Consider the following 27142-nt stretch of genomic DNA (forward strand, 5'->3'; position numbering starts at 1 on the left):
CAGAGCCTCTTACCTGGATCCGGGACTGGCTGATTGAGCTGGTCTCTCCAGACAGCTTGCTCCAGGCACTAGCTGTCCCGCCCCACCATCTCCACATCAGGGGCACTGGGACTGCAGGTAGGCACCTTGCCTCTCTGGTCTTTTATGTGGGCGCTGGGGCTCCACACTGCAGCCCTCACACTTACACAACAAGCACTTTACCTACCGGATCATCTCCCAGATGCTCCTGGGAGGATTTTGACAAAAACCAAAATGAGAAGAAAAACAAAACTGGTCCTTGCTTTCAGGTAACATTAGATGTAATTTTTTTTTTTTTTTGCTTCTTGTATCTCTAGCTCTGAATCATCCAACTTTTGGAAAATGAAAATAAATTTTGCACTATATATTTTGCAAACAGAAAGAAGTAATTCTCTAAAAAGCATGTGATAAGACGAGCAGATTCTCAAGGAATCAAGCTTTTGTTTCATTTTTATTGTTTTTTATTGCATTATACATTTTCCTCTACTCCTCTCCTTCCCCCCTCTCCCTGTCTACTCTCACCCATGACTCCCACGCTCTCAATTTACTCAGGAGATCTTGTCTTTTTCTCCTTCTTATTTGGATCTATGTATGTCTCTCTTAGGGTCCTTTTTGTTGTCTAGATTTGCTGAGGTTGTGGATCGTAGGCTGGTTTTCTTTGCTTTATGTCTAAAAGTCACTTATGAATGAGTACATATTATATTGTCTTTCTAGGTCTGGGTTACCTCACTCAATATGATTTTTTTCTAGATCCATCCATTTGTCTGCAAATTTCAAGGTGTCATTATTTTTTACCACTGAGTACTTACTCCATTGTGTAAACACATCACATTATTTTTATCTATTCTTTGGTTGAGGGGCATCTAGGTTGTTCCCAGGTTCTCGCTATTATAAATAATGCTATTATAAACATAGTTGAGCACATATCCTTGTGGTATGATTGAGCATCCTTTGGGTATACACCCAAAAGTGGTATTGCTGGGTCTTGAGGTAGGTTGTTTCCTAATTTTCTGAGAAATTGTCATAGTGATTTCCAAAGCAACTGTACAAGTTTGCACTCCCACCAGCAGTGTAGGAGTGTTCCTCTTACCCCACATCCTCTCCAGCATAAGTTGTCATCAGTGTTTTTGATCTTGACCATTCTTACAGGTGTAAGATGGAATCTCAGAGCTGTTTTGATTTGAATTTCTCTGATGACTAAGGATGTTGAGCATTTCCGTAGGTGTCTTTCAGGCATTTGAGATTCCTCTGTTGAGAGTTCTCTGTACTCCATTTTTTATTGGATTATTTGTTCTTTTGATGTCAAGTTTCTTGAGTTCTTTTGTGTATTTTGGAGATCAATCCTCTGCCCCATGGTTGGTGAAGATCTTTTCCCATTCTGAAGGCTGTCATTTTGTCTTGTTGACTAGGTCCTTTGCTTTACAGAAGCTTCTCAGTTTCAAGAGGTCCAATTTATTAACGGTTGCTCTCAGTGTCTATGATATTGGGGAAATCAAGCTTTTTAAGACAAAGGCTTTGTAGGTCTGTCAGTCAATCCATGAATACTCACACACACCATCCTGTAGGACCCCTCCCCTGACCCTTGTGAAGGACCCCTTCCTTGACCTTTTTTGTTGGACTCTTTCCCTATTCCCTTCCAAGATAAAGTGTCCCCTTTCCTAGTCCCCCATAGGGTACAAAACCTCCTTCCCCCTTTTGCAGGGGCTAACACATGAAGATGGAGAAGAATCCTAAGTTATGGCAGTGAAGAAGGTGTCATGCAAGAGCAAAGGCCCTGGAGCTAGGAACAGCACAGATTCCTGGAGGACTCTCATGGAGCCAGGAAGAAGAGAACTAGATCCTGGGGAGCCATAGCAGACACAGAGAAAGGGGACGGACCCGAGGTACAGTTCCCAGAAGACTTCAGGCTTGTCCAGAGCATGAGCCAGTCATGGGGACCTTAGTCTAGGCTTGTGGGAAGGAGATGCCTCAAAGATGAAGTCACTGGCTGCCAGTGCTGTGTCTGCACATAGCTACTGTGAGGGCCCCACAGTGACCCCAGTCAGAGTCCCACAGGCAAGGGGCCCTCTCTGACAGGGCAGCCACAGCAGATGTGTGGCTGGAGCTTCCTGCCCACTGAACAGGAAAATTACAGGCCGGGGCTGACGGGGACCAGACCCTGCTGCTGCCGGCGCAGTCTGCTGGCAGGAGCAGTTGGCCCTTGCGCCACAGCCTATGGAGTTTGTCACTGACCACATCATGCTAGGGCACATAGGGTCAATGGGGCACTGGGTCTGAAACTCCAAGTGCCACCAAGATGTCCCTGGGGATAACTGTGGTAGCGGCACTCCTGTGACTACCCTGAGTGTCTATCCCACACAGCATGTGAACTCAGTTGACTGAACACACATAGGTTCACACTCCAGCCCCAGCCACCCTACAAGTTTGACTGGAGTCTCTTGTCAGCTCTGCCTCTCCCCACCTGGCCCAGTCAGCCTCACAGTCAGCTTCAGAGCACGGGCCAGATGGCACAACTTCTCAACATGTCCCTGTTACCCTCTCCCAGGAGGAGTAGGCATTCAGCCCATGCTCCATGGGCTTAGAGTGGGGCTGTTCACCCTCCTCCTCCCCTCACAAAAGAAAAAAACCCTGGCTAGGCCTGAGAAGAATCCTGCAGCCACTTGGGACAAGCCTGCCCAACCCTTGGCTTTGGGGCAGGAGTGTGAGTCCTGGGAGCCAGCTTGGCCCTCCACTGACCCTCAGTGAAGCAGAGGCTCCACCTCTTTGTCCTCAGTTCCCTGTGTTCTGGCCTGCAGAATAAAGCAAGCAGGGCAGGGCAGGGCAGGGGGGCATCAAGCCCATTCCCCCTCTCCCTGACACGAGCAGTGCACAGCTCTGTCTGCTGAGTGACTGTGGGCAGAGGCCTCAGGTACAGCAAGCTTTGCCCACTCTGAGCTCCCACTTCAGCTTCTGGCTCCACAGACGCAGGTCTGGGTTGGACTTTGACTATTGTCACTGGGCATGTGAGAGGCCACCCTGCTCTCCGTATGCACGCTGGCAGGGGCAGAAGAAGGAAGAGTCACAAGCTGAGTAGAGCGATGGAGGGGGAAAGTAAGGGAGGGGAGGAGGCAGATGACGTCATCCACACTGGGACGCTGTAACCCAACATCTGAGAGCGCATGCTTGGTTCACAGTTCTGGAGGCTAGAGCATCAGAAATGTGGCGGTGGTGTTTGACGGTGTCTGCCGAGGCCTTGTGCTATGTAGTGGTGCAGCACCGGGCATGACGCGGTGAGACAGAGGAAACTGCTGGCTCAGGACTCGCTTCCATTCGGAAGGCCACTAATGCCATCTGAGGGTCCCATCCCCGTGACAGCATCTATTCCCGGTCACCTCTCAAAGGCCCAGCCTCCTCATCCAATCTGACTTTAGGGATGACGTTTCTGACTGGTGACGTTTAGAAGGGCAGTCAGAATGCTGCAAAAGGACCGAGCTGGACATCTCGTGGTCAGCACAGAGACATCTTTCTTTGGGTCACTGGTTCAACTTTTGTGAAACTCTACAATTATCCCAGAATGAAAATCCCAGAACACAGGGGCATCACTGGGGAAGGTGCAGTGGGGGGCAGCAGAGGACAGCCACGTAGCATGGCCAGCACCAGCTCTCCCATCCCAGGAGAGGCGGTGGTGTGAAGGCTGCAACTTCTGCAGCCACATAGAGCAGGTGTGGGAAGGGTCAGGGCTGAGGCAGAAGGGTCTGGGGGAAGATGAGTCTCTGAAAGACACAAGTATCAGAGGACAGAGGTGGGTGTGTGTTCAGAATGGGGAGAGGAGGAGGTCCGCGGGGCTGGCCAAACAGCTCTCTCGGCTTCTGTTTCCTATCTGAGGGCATCTGCAGCCCCGTATTCTCTCCGCCATTGCAGGGATGGGAGCAACTGCAGTCCACCACCAGGCAGGTGGGGTGGTGTGTGCACACACAGGAACACTATCGGGCCCCAAACCGGGGAAATCTGTCATAGGTAACAATATAGAAGAACCTAGACAACTGATCTGGGCACAGGAGGGCAAGAATAGTGTGATGTCACACATAGGGGATCTAAGAAAGCTGGTGTCGCTGCAGCAGAGAACAGAAGATGCTCACAGGGCCCAGGGAAGGGGAGGCAGGGAACAAAACACTGCTGATCAAAGGACCCAGTGTTCAGATAGACAGGAGGTGTGGTCCTGAGACCTTCCGCCCTGGGAATCACAGCCAGCAGTAGCTTCCAAATGCCCAGCTGTGGCTTCCAAGGTCTTATCAGAAAACAACGGGGAATGAGGCAATGACCATGTTAACACACCGTTCACCCGGAAGGAAGCATTGCCTGTACACTGCAATGAACAGTGGTGATTTGCTGATCAAACACAGGATTAAGCCTGGCACGTTGGCTCACACCTATAACTGCACGGCCGCTGAAGCACAAGGACTGCCAAGCTTGAGGCCAGCCTGTGACTCAAAAAAATAATAATAATAATTTCTTTTTTAACTGCTATCTTCCCTGCTCAGTTGGCTGCTGGCAGATCTGGGATTGCGAGTAAAGTTCAGTTGTGTGCCCACGGGTAAGCGCACCAATAGACAGCTCTCCATGGTCATATAGATGGCCTTTGTTAAACTCAGTGGGTCATGGAATGAAAAGACATGAATGTGGAAAAGGGAGCTGTAGGAGGAGGGAGGTTGAGAGGGATGGAAGAACAATAAGGGAGGATGGAGCTAGCAGTAATCGGAACACATCATATAAATGTGCGAAATTGTCAGAACAAATTTAACTAGTAGAAAATTAACAAGATTAACATTGAAAATAATGTTTTTTAAATAAAGGGCATATAGGCCAGGGAGAAAGTAATGTGGTCGGTCGGGCCCCAGCTGAGCAGCCCCGGAGAGTGGGGATTTAGAGGGATAAAGGAGCAGAGAGGTTGCCACGGAATGATGCCGAGAGGAAGGCAGTAGACAGGCTGTCAGGCTGGTGGCCACTGGCAATTGGTGGCTCCTCCTTGCCTGTCCTGTAGCAGTGATTTGGGAAGGCAGATAGAGAGCAACTGCTCAGAGTTCTCCAGAGTGGAAGGGAGAGGAGGAGAGAGAAGAGAACTTGCAAGAACTTGCTAGAAGCCTACACACTGAAGTCTGAGCCACCCAAGGAAGGATGAATATAGGCTGTCTGGGAACCCAGGGTCAAAGTGTAGGAGGGACAGGCCTGGAGCATCCCAGAAGTGAACCTATCAGAACAGCTATAGAGGGACAGGGAGCAGGTGACAGGGAGCAGAGAAGGAGCCAAGACCACCCAGTGGGAAAAGAATAATGTCAACCCAAGGGTGCTGGGGAAGCCAGATGTCTGCATACAAACAAATGAGGCCAGGCCCCTTACCTCACTCCACACAACCTTGTTCAAGACCAATGGCGACCCCAAAAGCAAGAACTAAAGGCAGAATGCCTCTAAAGACACTGAAGAGAGACATTGCAATCATGGCTGCAAAAATGACAAGGCTCAACAGATAGCTCAAAGCTCTCCTGAGTGCTGGGAATAAATGTCCATGTCACTACACTTACCGATGAATATGCAGAGACATCTCTCCCAGACAGAGACACAAGTGACCAAGAACACACAGAAGACATGTGGTATTGCCCGCTCCTTGGAAAACATAAATCAAAACCATGGGGAGACCCCACGTCACAGCTACTAGAATGGCAACAGAAGTTTTTTGTTTATAAAACTTTTTTCCATAAAAAAGTCTTTTTTTTTTTTAATGGAAAATACCAAAAGTCGTTGAGGGTTTGGAGTAAATGGAGCTTTGTGGTTTTGGGTGGAAAGTGGTACCCATATGGAAAAGCCTAGTGCTCCTTAAACAGACAAGCATGACACCACTACGAGGCTTAGTCATTCTGTTCCTAGGTATACTCTCGAGAGACTCCAGACCATGTGCTCACGTAAGACTTCAGACAGGAATGCTCATGACAGCATTTTTTTTAAATGATAACTGAAAAGTGAGGGGGAAAAATCCATGCGTTGGCAGAAGAATGTACAAACATGTGTGGTCTAACCGTGCAATGGAATATTATCCAGTCATGCTAAGGGAGAGAGGACTGATTCATGCTGCTGTGCTGATGAACCTTGACTCGTGATGTTCAGGGAGAGGAGGCAGACCGAAGACCACAGCTCATATGATCCTATTTATTGGGGAAGCACAGAGCAGCTAACTTTACAGAGATGAAAATGTTCTAAAACTCATTGTGATGATAGTTGTATATTTCTATGAAGATGGCAAAAACTGATCAGCCACACACTTTAAAAGGGGGAGTTGTATATGCAAGTAGGTAGATGTGTTTCAAGGGTTAAATGCTTAACCAGGGATGGGATTAGAGAAATGGGGGAAAGGATAGATGGGGAGGGTTAACCAAAACTAAGAAGATATGAGAAATCCATATGGAAATTCACCACATTAAAAGCTCATCTTTAAAAGCCAGGCGGTGGTGTGCACGCCTTTAATCCCAGCACTCGGGAAGCAGAGGCAGGCGGATCTCTGTGAGTTCGAGGCCAGTCTGGACTACAGGAGCTAGTTCCAGGACAGGAACCAAAAGCTACGGAGAAACCCTGTCTCGGGGAAAAAAAAACAAAAAACAAAAAAACTCATCTTTAAAAATGCTCTTTTTTTAAAAATATATATTTATTATGTATATAGTATTCTGGGCACCAGATCTAATTATAGATGGGTGTGAGCCATTATGTGGTTGCTGGGAATTGAACTCAGGACCTCCAGAACAGCAGTCAGTTCCTTAACCTCTGAGCCATCTCTCCAGCCCTAAAAATGCTCTTAAATAAATTCAAATGGAGGTACCCTGCATAGGTGGACAATGGTGCTCCTAGAAGACACAGATTATTAAATGAATATCTCAGTGACAGATATGGGATGCCTCCCTATGAGCTGTTAGTCGGGGAGGGCGCAGAGGCTTCCCAAACAGCATGGGCTGTTGCCATTGGTCTTGACTTCCTACCATAACCAAATGATAAGACCCTATTGCTGGAGACACCACACACATTGGGCGTAGGATACAAAAAATAAAACCTGGAACTGACTAAAAAACTTCCTCCCTGCTGTCTAGTTTTCAGGATGCTACAGGGTACTGTGGAGACTGCTGGGGGAGGAGAGACATTGGTGCTCTCACCCTGCAACCCCCTGCATGCTGCAATACTGACCTGTCAGACAAGGTGTGCCCACAGGCACAATATCGGCACGACTATTATGGGATTTACCAGCTGTTTCTGATAGAATCTGAAGCCTGTTCCCTAAGAAGGAATTCAGGCCTGATACTGTAAACTTGATCAAAAGTCCTTGGCTGAGGCATCCATAGACCCTCGGTTGTTTTGCTGAATGGACATATTGTAAAACTTCCTTCTAAATATTTTTATATTTATAACCATAGGTTAGTGCAGCTCTCACCTTAATCGCAGGAGCTTCTTTTTGCGGTGGGCAGCAGTTCATATCGAGACTCATAATAATGAACCAGCCTGCCTCCATTTTAGGTTTGAAAGCCCTCTTACAGTAAAGACAAACTAGGCTCATTCCTATGTATGACTAAACCTCTGTTTGTCAAGGATTGGGCTATGTCCCACATGTAACCTTAACTACAAATGATTCTGTACTGCCTCTTCCAGGAAATCACGTCTTTATTTAAAAAGTTGTAACGATTCTCTTGCAACCCTACCTTTGTTTCAAAAGGTTGTTATGACCACCTTGCTATGTTCTGCTTCTGTAACCCCACCTATTTTTCCCACCAGCCTCCCCCCACCTCTGGTTTGGAAACTCCCTACCTGGTGAGTTATAAAAATTTTGTCTTCCTCATGTCCAGTGCTGACCTCTTGAATGCCACCATAGTGGGAGGCAGCCCGTGTACACAAATAAAAACATTTGCTTCAATTAATTGCTTGCTTTAATTAATTTGGTCATGATGATTCGAGTCAATGGTCTGTCTCCTCACATCTTGGGGATTAACAATAACTGGTCAAAGATCATCACACCTAGTCTTCACAGGGCTCCTAGACACAGCTAGCTGCTGCTCCCGCCCTTCTCCGCACCCCCATGAGGGAGTTCCCAAAGGAGGGGCTGTAGACAGCGCCTTGTATCATCACCCAAGCAGGGCCCACCCTGTGAGTCACTCACTAACATGGACTGAGGAACCTTATCACATGCCAGGTGTGGCCAGGGATGATCTTTGACGTCCCCCAAACCATGTAAGCTGTGACGTCATCTGATGATATCTGGGCTGTAGCAAGGGTAAGGTGCAAGGGTCTGGAAAGCCCAGGTTGGCCCTGCTGTCCTGCTATGACCTAGCAGGAGGGACAGTCTGGGGTGACCAAAAAGGAGGCAGACGCTGGCTGCAACCAGCTCCGTGCTGTTTCATGGTGAAGAGTTATGGCATATTGGGCAAGGAAACAAAGATTGATGAGACCAGATGGGTCAAGCCAGCCACCTACCATCACTCAAGAGAGAGCAGCAGGGGAGAGCCAGTCCAGAGTCCACTCACACTGGTGGACGACAAAGTGCTTGTGCCTCCAGCTTTCCTGGGAGTAGGAGGGGCTGCTCCTTCCCTGGCGGACCATGCAGGAGATGCCAGGGCCCTGGAGGTCAGAGGCCTGGGGTAGTGGGTCACTCAGACTGCAAAGACAGACCCGAGGTGTCCCTGCGACTGAATGAGAAGCTATAAAGGGCTAGAGCAGCAGGGGGAGCCACTGCCCTGCCTTTGCAGACTCCCTGGAAGCTTCCAGAAGAACAAAGACAGAGCCCAGAACTACCTCCCTCCTAGAGAAGCTACAGCTGGGGTTTTGCTTTAACTCCAAGCCTCAGTTTCCCTTTTGCACAGGGGACTAAAGCACTGTACACAGTCACGGTAAGGATCAGGTCAGGTGACCATTCAGGATGATGTGATTGAGAGGGGAAAAGATGGACTTGAGACTTCAGACAACATGGATGCAAGTGAAGCCCACTGTCTTTTCCCAGCCTCACTCCGAGGCCCCTGATACTCAGTCACCTCTCAAGCAGGAAGGCGCGGGGAGCCAAATAACACATACAGAACAGCCTGCCAAGCAGCAGCCAGGACCTCTTATACACCATGGAACATCCAAGCCACAAGCCTGAGACTCTGTTTCCACATTTGCACACAAAAAATCTGGAGCAAGGACTGGTCTACCCCTTTGTGGAGAGACAGCAACATCCCCCCCCCCCCGCCCTGCCCTGACCACCACCACCATCTACGTGCTCACACCTGGAGGCCCACCTCCTCTCCCCAGACAATTCTGTCTGATGAGGCCACTCTGCTTCCTGGCCATCGGGCATTGCCTAGACCTCAAAATATGAGAGTTCCCAGGAAGGAGATTGCTCTTCAATCCTGTCTCCCCAGCCCTCCACCAACAGCCATCCACGGACCCATAGAAGCAGAGGCGTCGCCACCCCACGCCATGCCACGCCACACCACACCGCACCACACCATGCCATGCCCTCCAGTGCTGCTGGGAAACTCCAGGCAGGTAGCAGCTTCTTGCCAGGACCCTCCACTTTGTTTTCTTTTTCTTCTGTGTTGCAGATCAGGTTTTCCAGCCCCTGAGACTGTGTATTCAATCTAGGATCACCGATTGGGACAAGGGTGGGTAGGTGTGTGTCTGTTGGGTCCTCTGACTCCTGCAGTCTCCACTGCCAGGGACTTGAGATCCCTGTGACCAGTGCACTCTGCGGCCTGGCCTGGGTCTGAAATAGCTTTCGGTGAATGCACAAGAAGGCACTGTGAGATGTGGGGGTGAGCTGATGGGGGAGGTGAGCTGAGGCGTGGTGCTTTCTGCTCCTGCACTGCCTGGTACCTTGATACTTCCAACCACCCAGAGGTGAGAGGTGCTCAGTCCTCCTTGTAGGAGAAGAAACTGAGGCACATCAGGCAGCAACCAGAGTTCTAGATCTGGGAGAGAGAATAGACCCCTAAGAGAAGGCAGATGCCCCCCCAAGCTGGGGGCATGCCCTCCAGTTGAAGATGGGAGGAGGGGGCACCCAGTTGTTTCCTAAGTATCTGTTGCAATGTCCCCGGGGGAGTGATGCAGACCAGGAGCGGTCTGGGTTTGGGGCCTTGCTGAGAGCTCTCCTGCTCAGGAGGGTAGAGGAGGGGAACCTCTATGGAGGAAGGCTGGGGACAGAATTCAGACTTGTTATGTCTCTGGGATTGTAGTCAGATCCTTGGCTATAACTGGGATTCTCCATGGCAGCTCCCATTCCCCAGGCCCTCATCATGGGCTAGCAGACCTGTCACCCAAAATGCACCCCCCACCAGGCAGGCCTGGAGCAGGAGGCGCCGGGTGGGTCCCCACCAGTCGGGGCGGGGTCCCGTGGGGCTGGGGCGGGGCTGACGGCGGGCAGGGCCGCCCCTTCCAGCGAGGGCGGGCGGCCTTGGCCTTTAAACGCCAGTGGACGGTCGGCAAAGGAGAGGCCCGGGTCAGTCCCCATACCATGTTCTTGCGCTCTTGGCCAGAGTGCGCCTGAGCTGCCCCGGCTTCGGTGTCCCCGCGGGTCTCGCGTTGCCGCCTTTTTACAATGCAGGCGCGCGCGCTGCTTCCCGCCTCGCTGGCCGCGCTGGCCACGCTGGCTGTATTGGCGCTGGCCCGGGAGCCCCCGACGGCGCCATGCCCTGCGCGCTGCGACGTGTCGCGCTGTCCGAGCCCGCGCTGCCCCGGGGGCTATGTGCCCGACCACTGCAATTGCTGCTTGGTGTGCGCTGCCAGCGAAGGCGAGCCCTGCGGTCGCCCCCTGGACTCGCCTTGCGGGGACAGTCTGGAGTGTGTGCGCGGTGTGTGCCGCTGCCGTTGGACCTATGCTGTGTGTGGCACGGATGGGCACACCTATGCCGACGTGTGCGCGCTGCAGGCTGCCAGCCGCCGTGCCCTGCAGATCTCTGGGACACCGGTGCGCCAACTGCAGAAGGGCGCCTGCCCCTCGGGTAAGCTCCATCAGAAATCCTAAGGCTTGTTTTGAGTAAACTGAGGCCCAAGGGGATTCTGCCCGCTCCCGGAGTACCACTGGGCGGCCTTTTAGGAGCAGTTCAGACAATCCTCCAGCTTTCTAAATGGAGAGACTGAGGCCCAAGAGGTAAATGTTGTCCCCAATGACACAGAACAAGTTAGAATTAAAAACTAATGTGGCAGCCTGGTAGTGTCTGGTGGGCTGTGGAGCTCTGGCCCAGAAACTCCTCTGTTTCTTTGAGTCCTCTAGTGGTTTAGAAGGGAGCGAGTGATGAGCAGTCTTTTCTGGTCTTCAATTTCTCCCCTTATGTTTACTTTTCTTCTGTCTATAGCCAGGTGGTCTTAGGAGGGCAGTTTGGGGCTGCAGCCAGTATGTAACTCCTATCCTCGAAGCTCCAAGGGTACAGTGTACAGGGGGAGAATCCTAGGTCAGCCTCCCCTGGTTGGCAGGTAGCTCTCGGTCACTTCTTACCTTACAACGGAACTCTGTACATTCAGGAAACTGCCAGAAAATATGCGTCTTGTCTGGGGCATTGTTTAGGATGCCAAGCTTTGCTCTTGGTAATGGGGACTCAGTGACTGATCCTTAATGCAGCTCAGCCAGCCCCAACCTCATGCCAAATCAGACCCCTGTGTGTCCTTAGCCTGAGGTCAGAATGGGCTCTGCTGGTCACTCAGAGGACACCTGGGAACCAGACAGAGGGTCATGGGGCCATCTCTTGGGTAACAAGGCTGAGTTTTCTCTGTGCTGTGTGGAAGGCATCCTGGAAAAACGCACTGGCATGAGCAGACCCTTGTGGGCGTGGCTGTGACTGGACACTCTGGACGCTCAAGCTGGATGGGGATGGGGTTTGGTGGCTGTAAGCGTAGTGCCAGAGGCTGGCTGTGCCCTGTCAGACAGAGCTGTGTAGCCTTCTGAACACTCAGGTCCTGTGCCCCCAACAGGCTAGGGGGCTGAACATTCTTCCAGGGAGTAGGTATATAAGCCTGGAGGGGCTCTAGACAACCAGAGGTCAGAGAATGAGTGGCGGGCACTGCTCTTTCCTGGTAAGCATCTGCCTTCTCCCTAGGCTGGGTGACCACAGGTGTCTGGAAAGTGTCATGTAGGATTGTATGGACCACATGGGTCAGCCATTTCTGGAGAGTTGGGAGGAGGATGTCCTTATCTGTTTTATGGTATTATAATGAAGTATGGGAGACTAGGCAGGTTATGATGAACAAACATTCATGTCTCAGAGTCTAGGACCTGGAAGTCCATGGTTGAGGCCCAGCCAGGGTCAGTAATATGGTGAGAGCTGTGATCCCTTAAAGGGGAGGATGCTGTATGTTCAAATGCCATGGTGGAGCAGAAGGCAAGGAGCTGGCATGAGTGAGAGGCCCAAAGGGGTGTGGCACCGTTTACAAAGGCCTTAGGCCCCGTTCATAAGTGGGAGGATCTTATAAGGTCTACTCCTAAATTTTGGAGGGGCTTTAAGTTGGTATGGTTGGGATCACAGGCCACACATGAGGGACAGCAGCCCAGTGCTCTCTTTGGGTGGACACCCAGGGTGTGCTGGGTGCTGGTTCTGTGTACCCATCTTGGGTCTTGCTGTCTGAGATGCAGAGGGTTCAGGGTGGCCAGGCACCTGCCCCATCCTCTGCTAATTTGCTGCCATCTTGGTTGTGTTTGGTGTACTCTTCCCCTGGTTTCCCGTGTGGCAGGATACTATTAGCACTGGGCTCTGGGCAGAGACAGGCAGGGATGGAGGGAGCGGGCTCTGCTCTTCACAGACTGAGCCATCTGTGAAAAGTCCTTTCTGTGCCTGGCTGTCCTTTAACTGGTAACAGTGTATGGCATGAAGCAGATCTTGCTAGTGCACTGGAGACTTCTGGACCCGGAAAGGCACAGAGCAGGGAGAGAGGGGAAATTCAGCCTGAGGATCAGGCAGGTATCCATCATGAAGAACTGTGGAAGTGGCTGAGAGTCTGTGGGTGCTGGCAGGACCCCAGGCTTCTAGACCCACATTGCTTCATTTTATTCTGGGTCCTCATCCATAAATGGTCTGATGACAGGCCTGGGAGAGACCCAGCGCAGCTCCGGCGCTACTTCCTGTACTGGGTGCACTATTGCGGTTGTGCAATGAGGCCCCTAAGAGAGGTGCTAACTTGGGACAATGAACGGGGCTCACTGTCAAAGATGGGGAGGGTGGAGAGGCTTAGGGAGAGAAGAGATAAAGGTTTGGTCTAGAGTACTGGCCACCATCAAAGCTCAAGGTGCCAAGGAGCTGAAACCAGAGGGGGTGGTCCATTACCAGGGATGTTAACAAGCCAGACTCTACCACCCGTCCTCAAAGGACCAACTATAACAATGTGGCCACATCGGGAAGAGGAGCAATTAGGCTCAGTGACAGCTCCCCAAGTCCATCTAGGGGTCCTGATATGAGATTTAGATTTAAATAGAGGGACAGAAGTGCATACAAACAAGCAGCTCTCTCCCATCCTTGACCCATCATCGTCTCTACTGCGGTCTCTCCTGCAAGGTGGCCTGATGCATCCCTCTCGCTGCTTGCAGCCTTCTCCTCCCAGCATGAGAGTCGTGGGGGATCCAGTTTCTTAGGGCCCGTTGCCTCAGTAGTCAGGGGGGGGGGAAGTGTCCTTGAAAATATCTTCATTCCAGTCAGGATGGCTACAACTAGACAGGACCAGTGACCTTGAGCCTGACCCCTGTCCATTGCGCACTTTGACCTGGATGGTCCAGGTTGCTGCTAACTCCAGGGACATCATTCACAGAGGCACCCTGGGCTTCTCTGCCGCTATCTCCCGCGGCTCAGAAGCTCCACACACTAGAGTGAGTGCCGGGCTCACTCCATGCAGATGAAATTGGCCCAGGCAGTCTGGCTGTCTCTAACTGGTCCTCCCAACTCAGCTGCCAGCTCCACCCCCAGGACATTGATGTCTCAGCCTCTGTCACCACTGCACCTGTCATCGCCTCCTGTCTACTGTGAGTGTGGTCACTAATCAGCCTGACCACAAACCACAATGCCCAGATGCTCTGGGTTCATGAATGTCTCGGAGGCAGGGAGAGCGGGTGAGCCCCACTTGAGGGTGATGTCTGAGAGGGGGCCTCTTGGGGAACTGGGATCTCAGAATAGCTTGGGTAGCAGAGGGAGACTGTCTTCTACCCTCCTGTATCACAAGACCCCCTCAGCTCCCCCCACACGTACCTGTACCCTCGGGCCCTGTGTCTGCCACCTGACACACACACACACACACACACACACACACACACACACACACACACACACACCTCCATCTTCTGCAACCTTCTCATCTTCTGGCCATCCTACTCTTTTCCCTCCTCCTACCTCAGGGCCTTTGCACACGTTCTGCTCACTGCCCACAGTTCCTTCCCGCATCCTTTTCTAGTAGGTTCCTCTTCCTGGCCTTTGATGTCCCACCACCTCAAGCAGCCTTCCCTACCACTGTGCCTCATGGCTCGGCCTATACCACCTGTCCATTGACCTGTCTGTTCTCTCTGCTTCTTGCTCACTCTGGGCCTCATGGTGGGGGTGGGTCCTGCACCTGGTTGCACACAGTAGGGGATGGTATATGAATGTCTGGGTCCATGGCTCCCTGTGGTTGTCCTGGTCCTTGTTAGATGGCTCCTGTAGGAATAACAGGAGTTTTGGGGTACCACCTGCATGTTAGAAAAGCATTCCCATGAGAAGGGTCCCTTTGCTAGGATGACCTGCTCTCGGTCTGGCTTCCTGGAGTCCATGTACCACATCCAGCCCTCTTTGGAACTGGGTGGGGGTGGCTTGGGGCAGTTCCCATACAGCTTTAACCAGCAGCGTTTAATTTGCAAGACCCTGCTTGCCTCTCCTAGCCTGTTTATTTAAGAGCTTTGGGTGGCTTTTGTGTTCATTCTTCTTAGCAGCTTCTAGGGGCTCAGAGTTCAGCATCTGAGACTAACCAGGCAAGAAGAAGCATCCTCTTTTGGCCCCTCTGCCTGCTGGGACAGCAGAATTGGACAGCCATGAGTGGGGGTTGGCAGGATGTCAGTGGCCTCATCCATGTATTTGATGATCCCATGATTGGATAGGATTGTGTGTCATGGCTGGGTACCAGAAGGAGCGCCATGATCTGTGAGTCCAGAGGCTCTGTCAAATCCAGGTCCTTCCTTCAGCTACCTCTAGGGCATGCAGAGGTGGCCATGCAGAGAAGCAGTGCAGGGATAATGCTGCCTAGACAGAGTGGCACTCTCCTGCCTGCTGCCCCTGGTGTCCTACATCACTGAGAGTCTGTGTGTGCTCACTGGCCTGGAGGAGCTCTGGGCACAGTGAGGCAGAGTCTCCCTGGCAATGTCAACTACATGACAGGCCTGGGGCATCACAAGCTGTACCTGTATATTTGTGGTATCAGCATGGCCCATAAAGCCACACCTTCTTCCAGCAGAAGCTCCGAGACCTGAATATCTAAGCCCTGACTGCTCAGTGGCCTCCCTTTCTGTCCCAGCTCCAGTCTCAGGCTCTGGCTCCCTGTGTCACTCACCTTTGCACATCAGTCCCTTTGCCAGGTGTGCTGATCCCCCATTCCTCAAGGCCCAGGCCAGCAGGTCACCAACCCTACGGTCACACTTGGACCCTCACAGATGGTTCTCTAAAACAGTGTTTTCCAGCCCTCCTAATGCTGTGACCCTTTAATACAGTTAGTACCTCACGTATGTTGTACTATATATATCATCCATATTATTTCATTGCTACTTCATAACTGTAATTTTGCTATTGGGATAAGTCATACTGTAAATGTCTAATACCTTGTCCATGGGGGTCGCGACCCACAGGTTGAGAACCGCTGCTCTAGTGCATCCTCAGTGCTTGGGTACCCAGGCTAGACTGGCCCTGTAGTGAGCAGCGAGAGTGGAGCACACAGCTTCAGCCTGGCCACAGCTTTCCTGCCTGGAGGGCTGATCAGCTCACTGCTTTTCCTTCTCCTAAAAGTTTCTCTGTCCCTAAGTGACCCATGGCACCCGTGGCCACCAACATCAGCTTAAGATCCCTCAATGGTTCCCAGGGACTCAGGCTGCTGTCCGTGGCCCTCAGACCCAGGTCTTGCCTAGGGAATGGCAGATGGGGAAAGCAACTGCTCAGCTTGGAGCACACATACCACACCCCACCTCTCCCTCACAGCCACAGCCCAGGGTACCAAGCCAGATGCAAGGCATCAAGCCCAGCACACCGGGCACTGGGCACCAGGCCCTGAGTTGGGTTCACTAAGCTCTCCAACGCTGATAACTGTGGCTGTTTTATAGGTTGGGAAACAAGGCTTAGAGAAATCAGATGGCCTGCGCAAGGCACACAGCCAGACCCCTAAACCTAGATACATCTCAGCTCCAGGCTGCTCCTGGGCAGGGTGTAACAGCTGGTTAGCTTCCAGGAGGGCCCAGCCTTGACCTGTCTCTGGCTTGGGGCCAGCCCAGCGCCTCTGGCTGTGAAATCCAGGCTCTGCTGGCTCGGGCAACCTCTGGAGGAGATGCTGCCTGGCCACCACTGTGCTGTGAGGCTATTCTCACTTAACAGTGATTCTCAGCTTCCACCTGCGCCTGAGTGGGGAGGGGCAGTACAAACTGGCGGGTGTGGTGTGCTCAATGCTGCCTTCAGTCGTCCAGTACCGTCTGCTGAGCAAACACGTGCCATGCATATATTATTTGCCATCCCCATTAGGCCTTACACCACACCAAGCCTGCAACTTCGGTGGAGGGATGCCACTGTGTCCCTGGTAAGAGAACAGAGGCACAGTGGACTCAGCAGACTTACGAGGTCTTCCTGTTAAAAAGTGGCAGAGTTGGGGGACACCGTGGAGGAGCCAGATATGGGAATCCGAGCCCGGCTCCTCTACATGTCGACTGTGTGCTGGCTCTGGGTTGACGCACATAGCTGTATGCGTTGCACGCTGTAGAACTCCAGGGGATGTGGGCATACACACAGATCCCTGTTAGTAATGTCGATGCAACTGTGCACTGTGCAGCCTCCAGTCGGGTGCATGGTGTCCCCGTGGTGCGCCTCGGCCATTCACTTCCCATTCTGCACCTTTGCTTCCTCATCTCTTCTGCAGCAGTTTTGACCGTCCAAAGCACCCGCACCATCCTGCTGAGAGTCACCCACTGTCACTTAGGCGGGAATGTTGGCGTTGGAGCCCCGAGGCCAGCTTCTCTCCGTGGGGGGGGGGGGTTACTTCTTACAGCCCTTCCTCTCCCAGGAGGCCCCAGAACCCGGCCACAATGGCTGTGCTCCGTGTCAGGCTGCGAACAAAACTTCCGGGCCTTCAGATTCTGTTTATTTTTGAAAAACAACAAAAAAACCCAAAAAAAGGCAACAGCTGAGTGTGCCAAGACTAAGGCCTTCAGAACTTGGCTGGGCCTGGCCTGGGGGTGGGACTGTTAAGAAACCCCAAATAAACAGAGCTGTTTCCTGGCCCAGCCAAGCCAGTTCATGTGGGAAGCCTATGGTAGGGGCCCTCGTGTGACTCACAGTGACTCATCTGAGAGTGGGGCCCGATTAAAGGGCCATGCCTGGCGGGCCTTGACCTAGTGCCGGGCTAGACTTGCCATTCTAAGATAGCATTCATACTCAGCCTCAGTTTTGGGGGCTGTAAAATGGGCAGTAACCGCTGTCCTGGGGTGGGGGTTCCAAGCCACAAGTTGGGCTGAGCAAGTTCTGTTTTTGTGGGGCTGGTGGCTGCATCCTCCTCCTCCCTCCTTCCAGGAAGCTCATGGGGTTGCCTGCCTGGCTGTGGGATGAGCCAAATAATGTCTCTGTGCCAGGGCACTAGTGCTGGGTGGATGAGGCGTGTATAGTATCTCTTTGGCTCTTCTGTGGTCCTGAGCGTGAAGAGCCAGCCTAAAGCAGTGTGCTGTCCTGGGCCCTGCTCCAGGCCTTGCCATCTTCCCAGTTGCTGTAATTTATTTTAAAACACTGTGAAGAGAAGTCACGTCATGAAACAAGGCTCACATAGGAGGTTTATTGGAAGGGGAGAGAAAAGAGGCAGAGGAGCGGGCACAGGGGCAGAGACTGGCCCCTCGGGACAAGAGTGGCAGAAAAGAAAGAGAAACAGAGAGCAGAGAAAGAGCCGGGAGGTGGGCAAGGCCCAGCTTTTATAAGGAAAAGTAGTGAACGTGCACAGCAGGTGCTCTTAGTGGCTGACTCTCCTGTTAGGACCCCCAAGGGCAGACCAGTACAGATGCCTGAATACCAGTTACTTACCATGTAGAGTCCTAGCTGACAAGGTCCTTTTGAAAGTCAGATTCTCTCTCTGGAACGAAAAGTGGCCTAAGAGCTTGGAGCAGCACCACGGTGGGTCTGCTGACTGACTTGAGCCTCCAGGTCAGCGCCCAACAGCCTGGAGACACAGGGATTGGGAGGCCTTGGCTCCTGCCTCAGTTCTGCCGCTGCCCATAGTGGACCTGGCAGGCCAGGTGGGCAGAGCCTGGGGAGGGGGCTGCAGGTCCTGGAGGTGCCAAGCCCCAGGATGGACCGGGCAGTGAGACAGATGGGGTGTTCTGTTCTCCATGCTCTCCACGAGAAGGGCAGTCACAGGCACGCGGGGCTTAGAGCTCAACCCACTTAGACAACTTTTCTAATTACTTCCTGCCCATCAGGGGCAGCAGAAGACTTTGCCCATACAGAGTCCCTCTGTACACCCTATCTCACCCCAGGCTTCGTCTGTTCCAGCCCTGTTCACACGTTTCCATTCCTGGCTGGTCACTGTCCCTCACTGCTGGCAGATGCCAGGGCTGGGTTCACAAAGGCCGTGGGCAGGCGTGACTGGCTACGCTGCACAGGAGGCCTGGCTGGGAGTTGTTTCATAAGCCTCTATTTCCCCACCTTGACATTTGCGGCTCCATTTCTCCCAGGTTGCCACTGTGGGAGTCAGGGACATTGCCAGGCTGTGTGTGGGGACAGTGCTGGCCCACAATTGTTCCAGAGCACAGGCTTTGGTCTGTACCCCTCTTACAGCTGCTGCTGTGGACACGTTTGTTTGTTTTTTTTCATCCTGTTTGATGGTGTGGAAAACCAGGTTTATGAGGTGGAGGCTCAGCCCCAGAGAGCCATGTAGAGTCCTTTCACATCACCAGGTACCAGGTGGCTTCCTGGGACAGGGAATGTCACTGTTTACATGCTTATCAGTTCACCCAGGATCTGTGAGGGGTCGTCTTCAGACCCACTTCTCAGATGGGAAAGTCAAGGCCCAGAGAGGGTAAGCGACTTGCACAGGACCACAGCTAGAAGACAGCAGGTCTCCAAGTCCTGTGCTCATGCGAGAGCCCATGAACCACCCAGGAGCAGTGCCAAGGAGCATGGTGTCAGAGGCCGGAAACCTGGAGGCCTCAGCACAGGCTCGTGCCACCCACATGCCTCAGGCTTGTGGTCCTGGCAGGCCACAGCCCTGTTGCTGATGGCGGCAGGAATCTGAGCCAGTGATTAAGGTTTGGGGGATGTTTGTGAGCTGCCTGGAAGTAGGCCTGGACTATAGCCAAGTCAGACAAAGGCGGGGTGCTCTATCCACCCAGGAATCTATAGCCCGGCCAATGAGGAAGGGCCTTACAGAGGCCAGATGGGGGTGGCTCAGGAGAGGAGGCCTCGGGGACTTTCACTGCGCCCTTATCTATCAGTACACTGGTCCTTAGGCAGAGACGGGCAAATGGTCAGTTCTGCAACATACTTCTGTCACATGGGAGCAGGCAAGGGCCCAGGGGTGCTGGTTCCCAGCATCAGTCCTGCGCTTCCTGGAGCAAAGATTCAAACCTCTCTATGATTCCTGCTCAACACTGAAGAGTCCGGTGGGGAAAATGTGCAGGGGCTCAACTCCCAGAAGTCCTAGTAACCATTCTCCAGGGCAGGGACTACCATCTCAGATGTCTGGGTATCTCTGCACTTCTGGGGGATGGGGTGCAGAGCATGTCGATATTGGCTTTGAGTCCAGGTAGGGGTCCCTAGCAGGGCCTCTTTCACCCTGGGTCTAGGGGCTGCTGGGAGCCAGCAGGTCTCACTAACACCCTTGGTCCTTGCTGCCAGCGCAGGTCTCCACCAGCTGACCAGCCCGCGGTACAAGTTCAACTTCATCGCCGATGTGGTGGAGAAGATCGCGCCAGCCGTGGTCCATATAGAGCTCTTCCTGAGGTTCGTGGGGGCCTGAGTTACTCTGCAGCTTCCCAGCCATTCCCAGTTGCCCTGCTGCCTACTGCTACCCAAACTAGGCGTGATTCCAGCAGCCAGAGGCACAGGAACAGTGGGGTAGGATGAGTAGCCACTATGAAAACCCGAGGGTTGAAGGTTAGCCTAAAGTGAGAACCCTAGGCGTCTAGGAGCTAGAAACAGGGGACAGTCCACTGAGGTACCAGCCCAACAGGGCAAGTGTGTCTGAATCAGGCATGAGGGAGAATGTGCCAGCTCGTGGCTAGATGCGGAGGAGAGGGAGGACTGACTGAGTGGAGGTGGGTGGATAGGGAAGCAGTTCCGTCTATGGGAAAAGGAAGGCGGCTGTGTGATGTGTGGCCTAGCATCCTGGCAGGATCCCTCTTTACAGACTGGGGTGGAGCCTCTTCCCTTCCTCCCACACCCAGTATTCTGTCCCAGAGATGTTTGTGCTGGATGAGGAGGCCCTGCCTTCCAGACGTACCAGCCAAGGTCCCATCACTCACATCCGGTCCTGAGGTCTCAATTTAGACCCCCTAGAGAGAGGCTGGTTGTGGCAGGAGCCTCAGGACTCTAGACAAAACAATCTCCACCCTTCTCACCCTGCAGCTGAGGGGAGAGAACCAGCTGGGATTGTGGAGCCAGACAGGAGCCCACCTGATAGGGATCAGGGACGCTGGTGAGCGGCTTATTAGTCTGACTCTGGTATGGAGTTGCCTGGTTACTGATGTCAATCATTATCCCCTCCCTCTGTGCTCCATTAATAGTGGCAAAGTCTCACGGTGGCAAGGTGTGTGTGTTGCGGGGGGGGGGGGGCAGTCTATGGCGAGGGAAGAGGATAGACCATACTCATCCAGGGTCTAGCCAGAGCTCTGAACCACATTGGCTCTGAGTCTGCTTCCTTAAGCCATCCTGGGGCTCCTGCTCTTGGAAAAGAGAGGTAGATGGGAATTCAGCCCCTGTGGGACTATGGGACCCTTCTGCTTGCCAGGTCCCTGCTGATATTGACAAATGATATACCTATGCCTCCCAACGCTTTTACACACACACACACACACACACACACACACACACACACACTTACAACCACATCCCACCTGGAACTGAGGTTTGATTTCAGCCTGTCTGACCCTGGAGCAGCTCCCTACCATATCTGATTTTTCCCTGCCCTTGCCTTTGACCCTGGGGTGAAATCCAAGCCACATCATTGAGGAAATTACAAATGAATGTACTAAGAGGCTGTCTCAACCAAAGGGGGCTAAGGAGGGATTGTGTATATCTAGAGGGCCTGGGGCACTAACCCTGAGCTGGTTAATCACAGGCTAAGGCAGCTGGGTATCAGTGATGTCTGGCTTGTGAAGCCAAAGCCTTAAGGGTGGGTAAGGCCCCAGTAGGGCAGATAGCACAGAATCTTCCAGCTGCAACCCTTGACCTGTGAGATCTAGGTTCAGGGCTCTCTTGGTCCCTGTCCGCAGTCTTGAGAAGAGCTGGGTGTAGCAACCCCAAGGCATGGCTGGTGGATGGAAACACTGCTCTGCTCTGCCTCCTGCCTGACTCCAGCACATAGTACCACATCTCTGGACCTCAGGCTCCCCTGAGAGCTTCGTGCAGCCGTGGCTACCTAGGGCTGCGTTACAGAGCCCCACAGACTGCAGGATTAAACAATGAACCTGTTGCCTATCCACCCCGGAGGTTGAGGTCCAAGATCAGGTGTCTGACATCCTACCCAGATCCCAGGCTCACTCTTAACTTCTAGTGGCTCCAAGTTTCCTCAGCTTGGAGTGCATCCTCCCCACCCACATCTCCCTTTTGCCTCTTCCGGCTTCCAGTCTTCTCAAGGTACCAATGCTTGGCCATAGGGTCCCTACTCCATCAGAACGACACAGCCCTGCCACACCTGCAGAGATTCACTGCCAAATGAGGTCACTACTTGATCACATCTGTTTGGAGGACACTGACCCACATGAACTTGTCCCTGGCTTCAGGGAGCACTTAGAATGTTTGCTGCTTTCCCTGGCCTTGACAGGCTGAGGTGACATTTCGGACACTTGGGTTCTTTCATCTGTTTAGTGTTTTCAGGGCCTGTATACTTTTTTTTGTTTTACCCTAAGGAAGGTCCCAAGCTGCTGACCTTTGCCCCCTCCTATCCTGAAAGAAGGGTCAATGCTCCTTAAGCAGACAGACCATTTTCCAGATGGGAAGACAGAGGCTCAGAAGGCCTACAGAGCCTGCCTGAGGGCAGCTAGGTGATGAGTGAGGTTGGACTGGCAGTTAGTGTCCAGGGGCCTACTGTCAGGCATTGGCGCCACTGTGGGCTGGTGCGTGCTGGCATGTCAACAGGTACCGTGTCTCACTGCAGCAAACTGCAGATCAGAGATGATAGTCATATCTTTATGGCCATGAACCGGGTCTAGATTCAATGTTGCCAAGGACACACCCACAAGTGATAGCCTCAGTTCAAACCCCGGTGGTGGAGGGAGTGGACTCCCCCAGGCCAAGGCCTTGCCCTGAATGTCCCCTGTACTTTCCTGTTCAGACACCCTCTGTTTGGCCGGAATGTGCCACTGTCCAGTGGTTCGGGCTTCATCATGTCAGAGGCTGGTTTGATTGTCACCAACGCCCATGTGGTCTCCAGCTCCAACACTGCCTCCGGCCGGCAGCAGCTGAAGGTGCAGCTACAGAATGGGGATGCCTACGAGGCCACCATCCAGGACATTGACAAGAAGTCCGACATCGCCACTATCGTAATCCACCCCAAGGTGACGCCTGTCCCAGCAGTGTCCTCCCCAGACCACACAGCCGTACTATCCCAGCCTTCCCAGAGGATAGCTGTGATCTGAGACCCAGGGCTACTGGCCATGTCAGACTTGGGGCCTCGGAACTGCCCTTGCCCAAGGTTCCAAAACCAGGAGCAAGCAGGACACAGGGGTGAGGGGACAGCATCCACACCTCCGTACCTCTTTACTGTCCTAGCCGGGCCCATATCTGGAGTTCCCTGTCCCTGGGGGCTGACAGACCAGGGAAGTCAGCTTCTACCTTCCACCCCTGTGCCTATACTTTCTCTGGTCACCATATGACCCTTAATGGTCCCCAGTAGCTTCTAGAAGCCCAGGTAGACCAGTTAGTGTTCTCTCTGTTTGTGGCACAGCCCCAGGAGGGAGAACCCTCATTACCTAGAATCTTACAGGAAGAAACAGAACCTTGGGAAGATTAGCATTCTCATCACTTGGAATCTGAGGGGAAACCCAGGCTCAGAGAGATTAGATCACATACCTAAGATCATGGTTAACAGTGGCAGGGCCAGCCTAGATGCAAGGCATCCTCAAAATGGTTTTTATTGCACGCAGTGGTACCATTGCATGGCTCTGGGATGGCCATGGGGCTTCCTGTGTCCCCTGCACCCACCATCAAACATGTCACTGTGCCTTTAGTGAAAGTCAGGCACATTGTTTCCTGTTGATATCTGTGAGTCAGCTGGTGTAGCTATGTGGAGCCTAGCCCTCCTGCATTCAGGTTCTCAGTGTCCATGGTAACAGGTGTTTGCAGCATTCACTACCAAAGTGGAGGATCCATAACGGACTACCCTGTGCAGACGCTCTGTAATCCTGAGCCCTGTCACAGGTCGAGTCTGGGTGCATCCCTTCTTCATAGCACAAAAACCGAGGGTGTATGGGACAGACTGAAGGGCTGAAGTTCAGGAACTCTTCACACTGTGGAGGCCCAACCCCAGCTTCTCTGTGACCAGCATGCAACTCTGCTGCCGTCAGAGTGTCCAGGCTGGGAGAAGCTGTATGCTCACCCATGTGCAGCTGTAAGAAGCGATAGGGCCACACAGGGTGCCACAGCTCATCCAGAGCTCCCTGGGGTTAAGAGCAGAAATGCAGAGGCTGACCAGGGACACTGCCCCGAGGTGCCTGGTAGAGCGTGCCTGGCTTTCATTGGTAGCACAAGCCTGGTGTGGGTGCCTCGGCACCCCCCCTTGGAGCCTCTGAAGCTCAACCTGTGTCCTGCAGCTCCCCAAAACATATGCACACACATCTACCTTCTCAGACCGCAGCAGCCTCAGAGCTGGATAGCTGAGTTCACAGAAAAATGGATATATTCTGCTAGCCCTGTGCAAACCAGTGTTTTATTACCTAGTGTGCCAGAATAAAGTGTTACCTTCCCTGGCCTCAGTTTCCCTGCGTGTCTATATTAGGATATCAAAGATTTCAAACTAGGTTTTCCAGAGCCTTGGTAGAGCTCTGGGGAGCCATATGCCCCTCCTTAGGGCGCCTCTGTTGGGTGCAGCACACCAAGCCTTGGGGTATCTGTAGCTTTCAGCTGACCTGCAGAGCAAACTGTCACCACTAAATCTCAGGCTTAACTGGGCAGTAGCACATGCCTTTAATCACAGCACTTGGGAGACAGAGGCAGGTTGATCTCTGTGAGTTTGAGGCCAGCCTGGTCTACAGAGTGAGATCTAGGTCAGACAGATACATAGAAAGACCTTGTCTCAGAAAACAAACAAAACCCTAACAAACTGCTGGACTCAAGGATGTCAGGGGCCAGGCCTTGGCCTGAGTTCTCTGTCTGTGTGCTCCCCCATGACAGACATTTATGGCCTCCTAAGATAAGCCTTGGTTCTGTGAACTCCAGCCTCAGTCTCAGCCAACTGCTGGCCTGGCTTTAGTTCACATTGGCGACTTGCCTCAGCTTGGTCTCGGGGCTGTGAATCGCCTCCTTCCTCTCCAAAGAGCAGCCTGTCAGGATCCCTCTCTGTGGTCTGAGCCACTGTCCTCTCTCACACCCCTCTTCTCCTTCCAGAAAAAGCTCCCTGTGTTGCTTCTGGGTCACTCAGCAGACCTGCGGCCTGGCGAGTTTGTGGTGGCCATTGGCAGCCCCTTTGCCCTGCAGAACACTGTGACAACGGGAATTGTCAGCACTGCCCAGCGGGATGGCAAGGAGCTGGGCCTTCGGGACTCCGACATGGACTATATCCAGACAGATGCCATCATCAATGTGAGTCCTGTGGGCAAGGCTGACCTCAGTGACCTCTGCCTAGCTTGTTTTCTGTCCCATCATGCAGCACACTATCTAGGAAGACCTTCCATCATCTCATGCAGAGGTTTCACCCAGTGACTGCCTCCCAGAGGACAGCTGCAGAGATGGGGTGGCCCAGTCATACCCCTAGAAGGTCTTAGTCTGCCACACACAGCTTGGCACTTTACTAGGCTTAGAATGGCACACAGCCCCAAGGCTGGGTGCCTTGGTATGTACCCCCTCTGTGTGTTCCATGACTGGTTGATGGAACCATTCATGTCTGTAGAGACTACCAAACCTCAGACACTGCCTGTTCTGCAGGTGCCTAGCAACCTCTGGTGAGTTGTGGAGATACGTAAGTGCACAGTTTGTGCAAAGACCCAGAGGGTCAGTGAGGTAGCTACCTGCTGATGTCTGTGGGGATTGAGCATTGTCTTGTCATTGACTGGACTCAGTGGTGGGGAAGGAGCTTGGGCACCATAAGGGGGTTTGTGGCACAGCTAACACAGTGTTTCCCCCTTTGCAGTATGGGAACTCTGGAGGACCCCTGGTAAACCTGGTAAGTGTCCGCTAAAGTGGAGCGTCTGGTTTTCTGAGGCTTTGATCACCCAGAGGCACAGGTTGGCGGTGGATGCAGCCCTAGGGACTTGCATGTCCAGAGGTCAGTAGTGCAGCTGGGTTGCAGGCCCAGGAAGACCTGAGCACCAGGCCTGTGCTGCCTGGAACCCTCGGGGACAACTGAAAACAGCTGCCAGGCTGGGACCATGTGTTCCATGGTGACACTGGGCAATGGGGGCTCAGATCAGGCTGATATTGCCCGGGACTCTGCTGTCCTCAGTTATAATTTAAGGTGGGAGGAGAGACCACCCTCATGAGCTATGTTACCCTCACTCCTTCCGGAGTCAGGCTCCGCTTCACCCTGGCTGAGATTTTTCCAGAACAGGGCGATGGGTTCAGCTTGGATCCCAGACTCTGAGACTCAGTGTAGCCTGCCTCCAGGAAACCTATCCTTAGAGTGAGTAGTGTCCAGACTTGATGGGAACACGCACTATGGGGGTACCTGAGGCGGCTCTGAAGGGATACAGGCCTCACCCCTGACACAGACCAGGGAGGAATTCCTGGAGATGGGAGCATTTAGTGAGGGTGTGGAGACGAAAGAATGGGGGAGAATGCCAAGGATAAGACAAAGGTCACAGGGCACTGTCAGGGTGGGAGAAGACAGCAGTGGGGCAGCCTGTGGGCTGGGACTGTGTCTAGCTGACACTTAGGTCGCTTGTATAGGTGGCTGTCTCCTCCACACTCAGAATTTTCCAGGAAAACTGCTGAGGGGAGAGGTTCATGCGGTAGGGCCTGGGCTATATTCTTTAGTTTCTGCCCTAGGCCCCAGAGAGCTTCTCTGACCAGCTGGTAGTGCCCTGGTTGGGTTGTCTAGGAAGAGCATCCAGCACCCTCCAATGGCCAGGCAGCTTTTAGGAGGGGTCCTGCCCAGGAGTGGGTTGCATTGACTGGGCCAGCTCCTGCTCTCTTGGCATTGGTCCCATGAATCTGGACAGGGTGGGGACCAAGCTCAAAACAGATTAAAGGCTGCTGCCCTGGCCCCGCTCACTGGTCTCTGCTTTCATGAGGAAGGGACAGAAGGGGCCCACGTCTCTGATGGGATTAGATGATGTTCTGAGTGCAGTAGACACTGCCTCCTAGGGCAGAGGGCTGGGGCTAGTAAGGCAGGCTCAACCCAGTAACTTCTTCCAAAGTAGAAGAGAAGTCCCCAGGATTTGGAGGTTACACAGAGTAGGGGAGTTGTCACTGACCCCAATGTGACCTAGAGAGCCATCTTTCCAGGGTTGCTGGGGGCTGCTTGGGCTATCTCAGTGGGTCACTGGCAGCCAGCTCTGCTCCTGGAAAGGGTGCTCTCTCAGCTCAGCAGC

General features: G+C 52.9%; 1 protein-coding gene across 3 annotated transcripts in view; it reads left to right on the forward strand.

Annotated features, from left to right (window-relative positions):
- Window positions 1-10469: 10469 nt before the first annotated feature.
- Window positions 10470-27142, forward strand: part of Htra3 (HtrA serine peptidase 3) — a 28914-nt gene continuing 12241 nt past the window's right edge. For 2 of the 3 annotated variants that reach the window (XR_007591452.1, XM_050141136.1), the window contains exons 1-5: window positions 10470-11000; window positions 20081-20180; window positions 22732-22954; window positions 25002-25196; window positions 25744-25776. Coding sequence is in view for 2 of the 3 variants with exons in the window: in XM_050141136.1 (XP_049997093.1) it covers window positions 10598-11000; window positions 20081-20180; window positions 22732-22954; window positions 25002-25196; window positions 25744-25776 (954 nt within the window). In the remaining variant the exon portion in view is untranslated. The remainder of the gene's footprint in view (window positions 11001-20080; window positions 20181-22731; window positions 22955-25001; window positions 25197-25743; window positions 25777-27142) is intronic. The other variant, XM_050141135.1, reaches the window with a different exon arrangement.

Source organism: Alexandromys fortis, unplaced genomic scaffold (genome assembly GCF_014885135.2).
Source record: "Alexandromys fortis isolate MF-2015 unplaced genomic scaffold, M_Fortis_MF-2015_v1.1 scaffold_7, whole genome shotgun sequence".
NCBI lineage: Eukaryota > Metazoa > Chordata > Mammalia > Rodentia > Cricetidae > Alexandromys > Alexandromys fortis.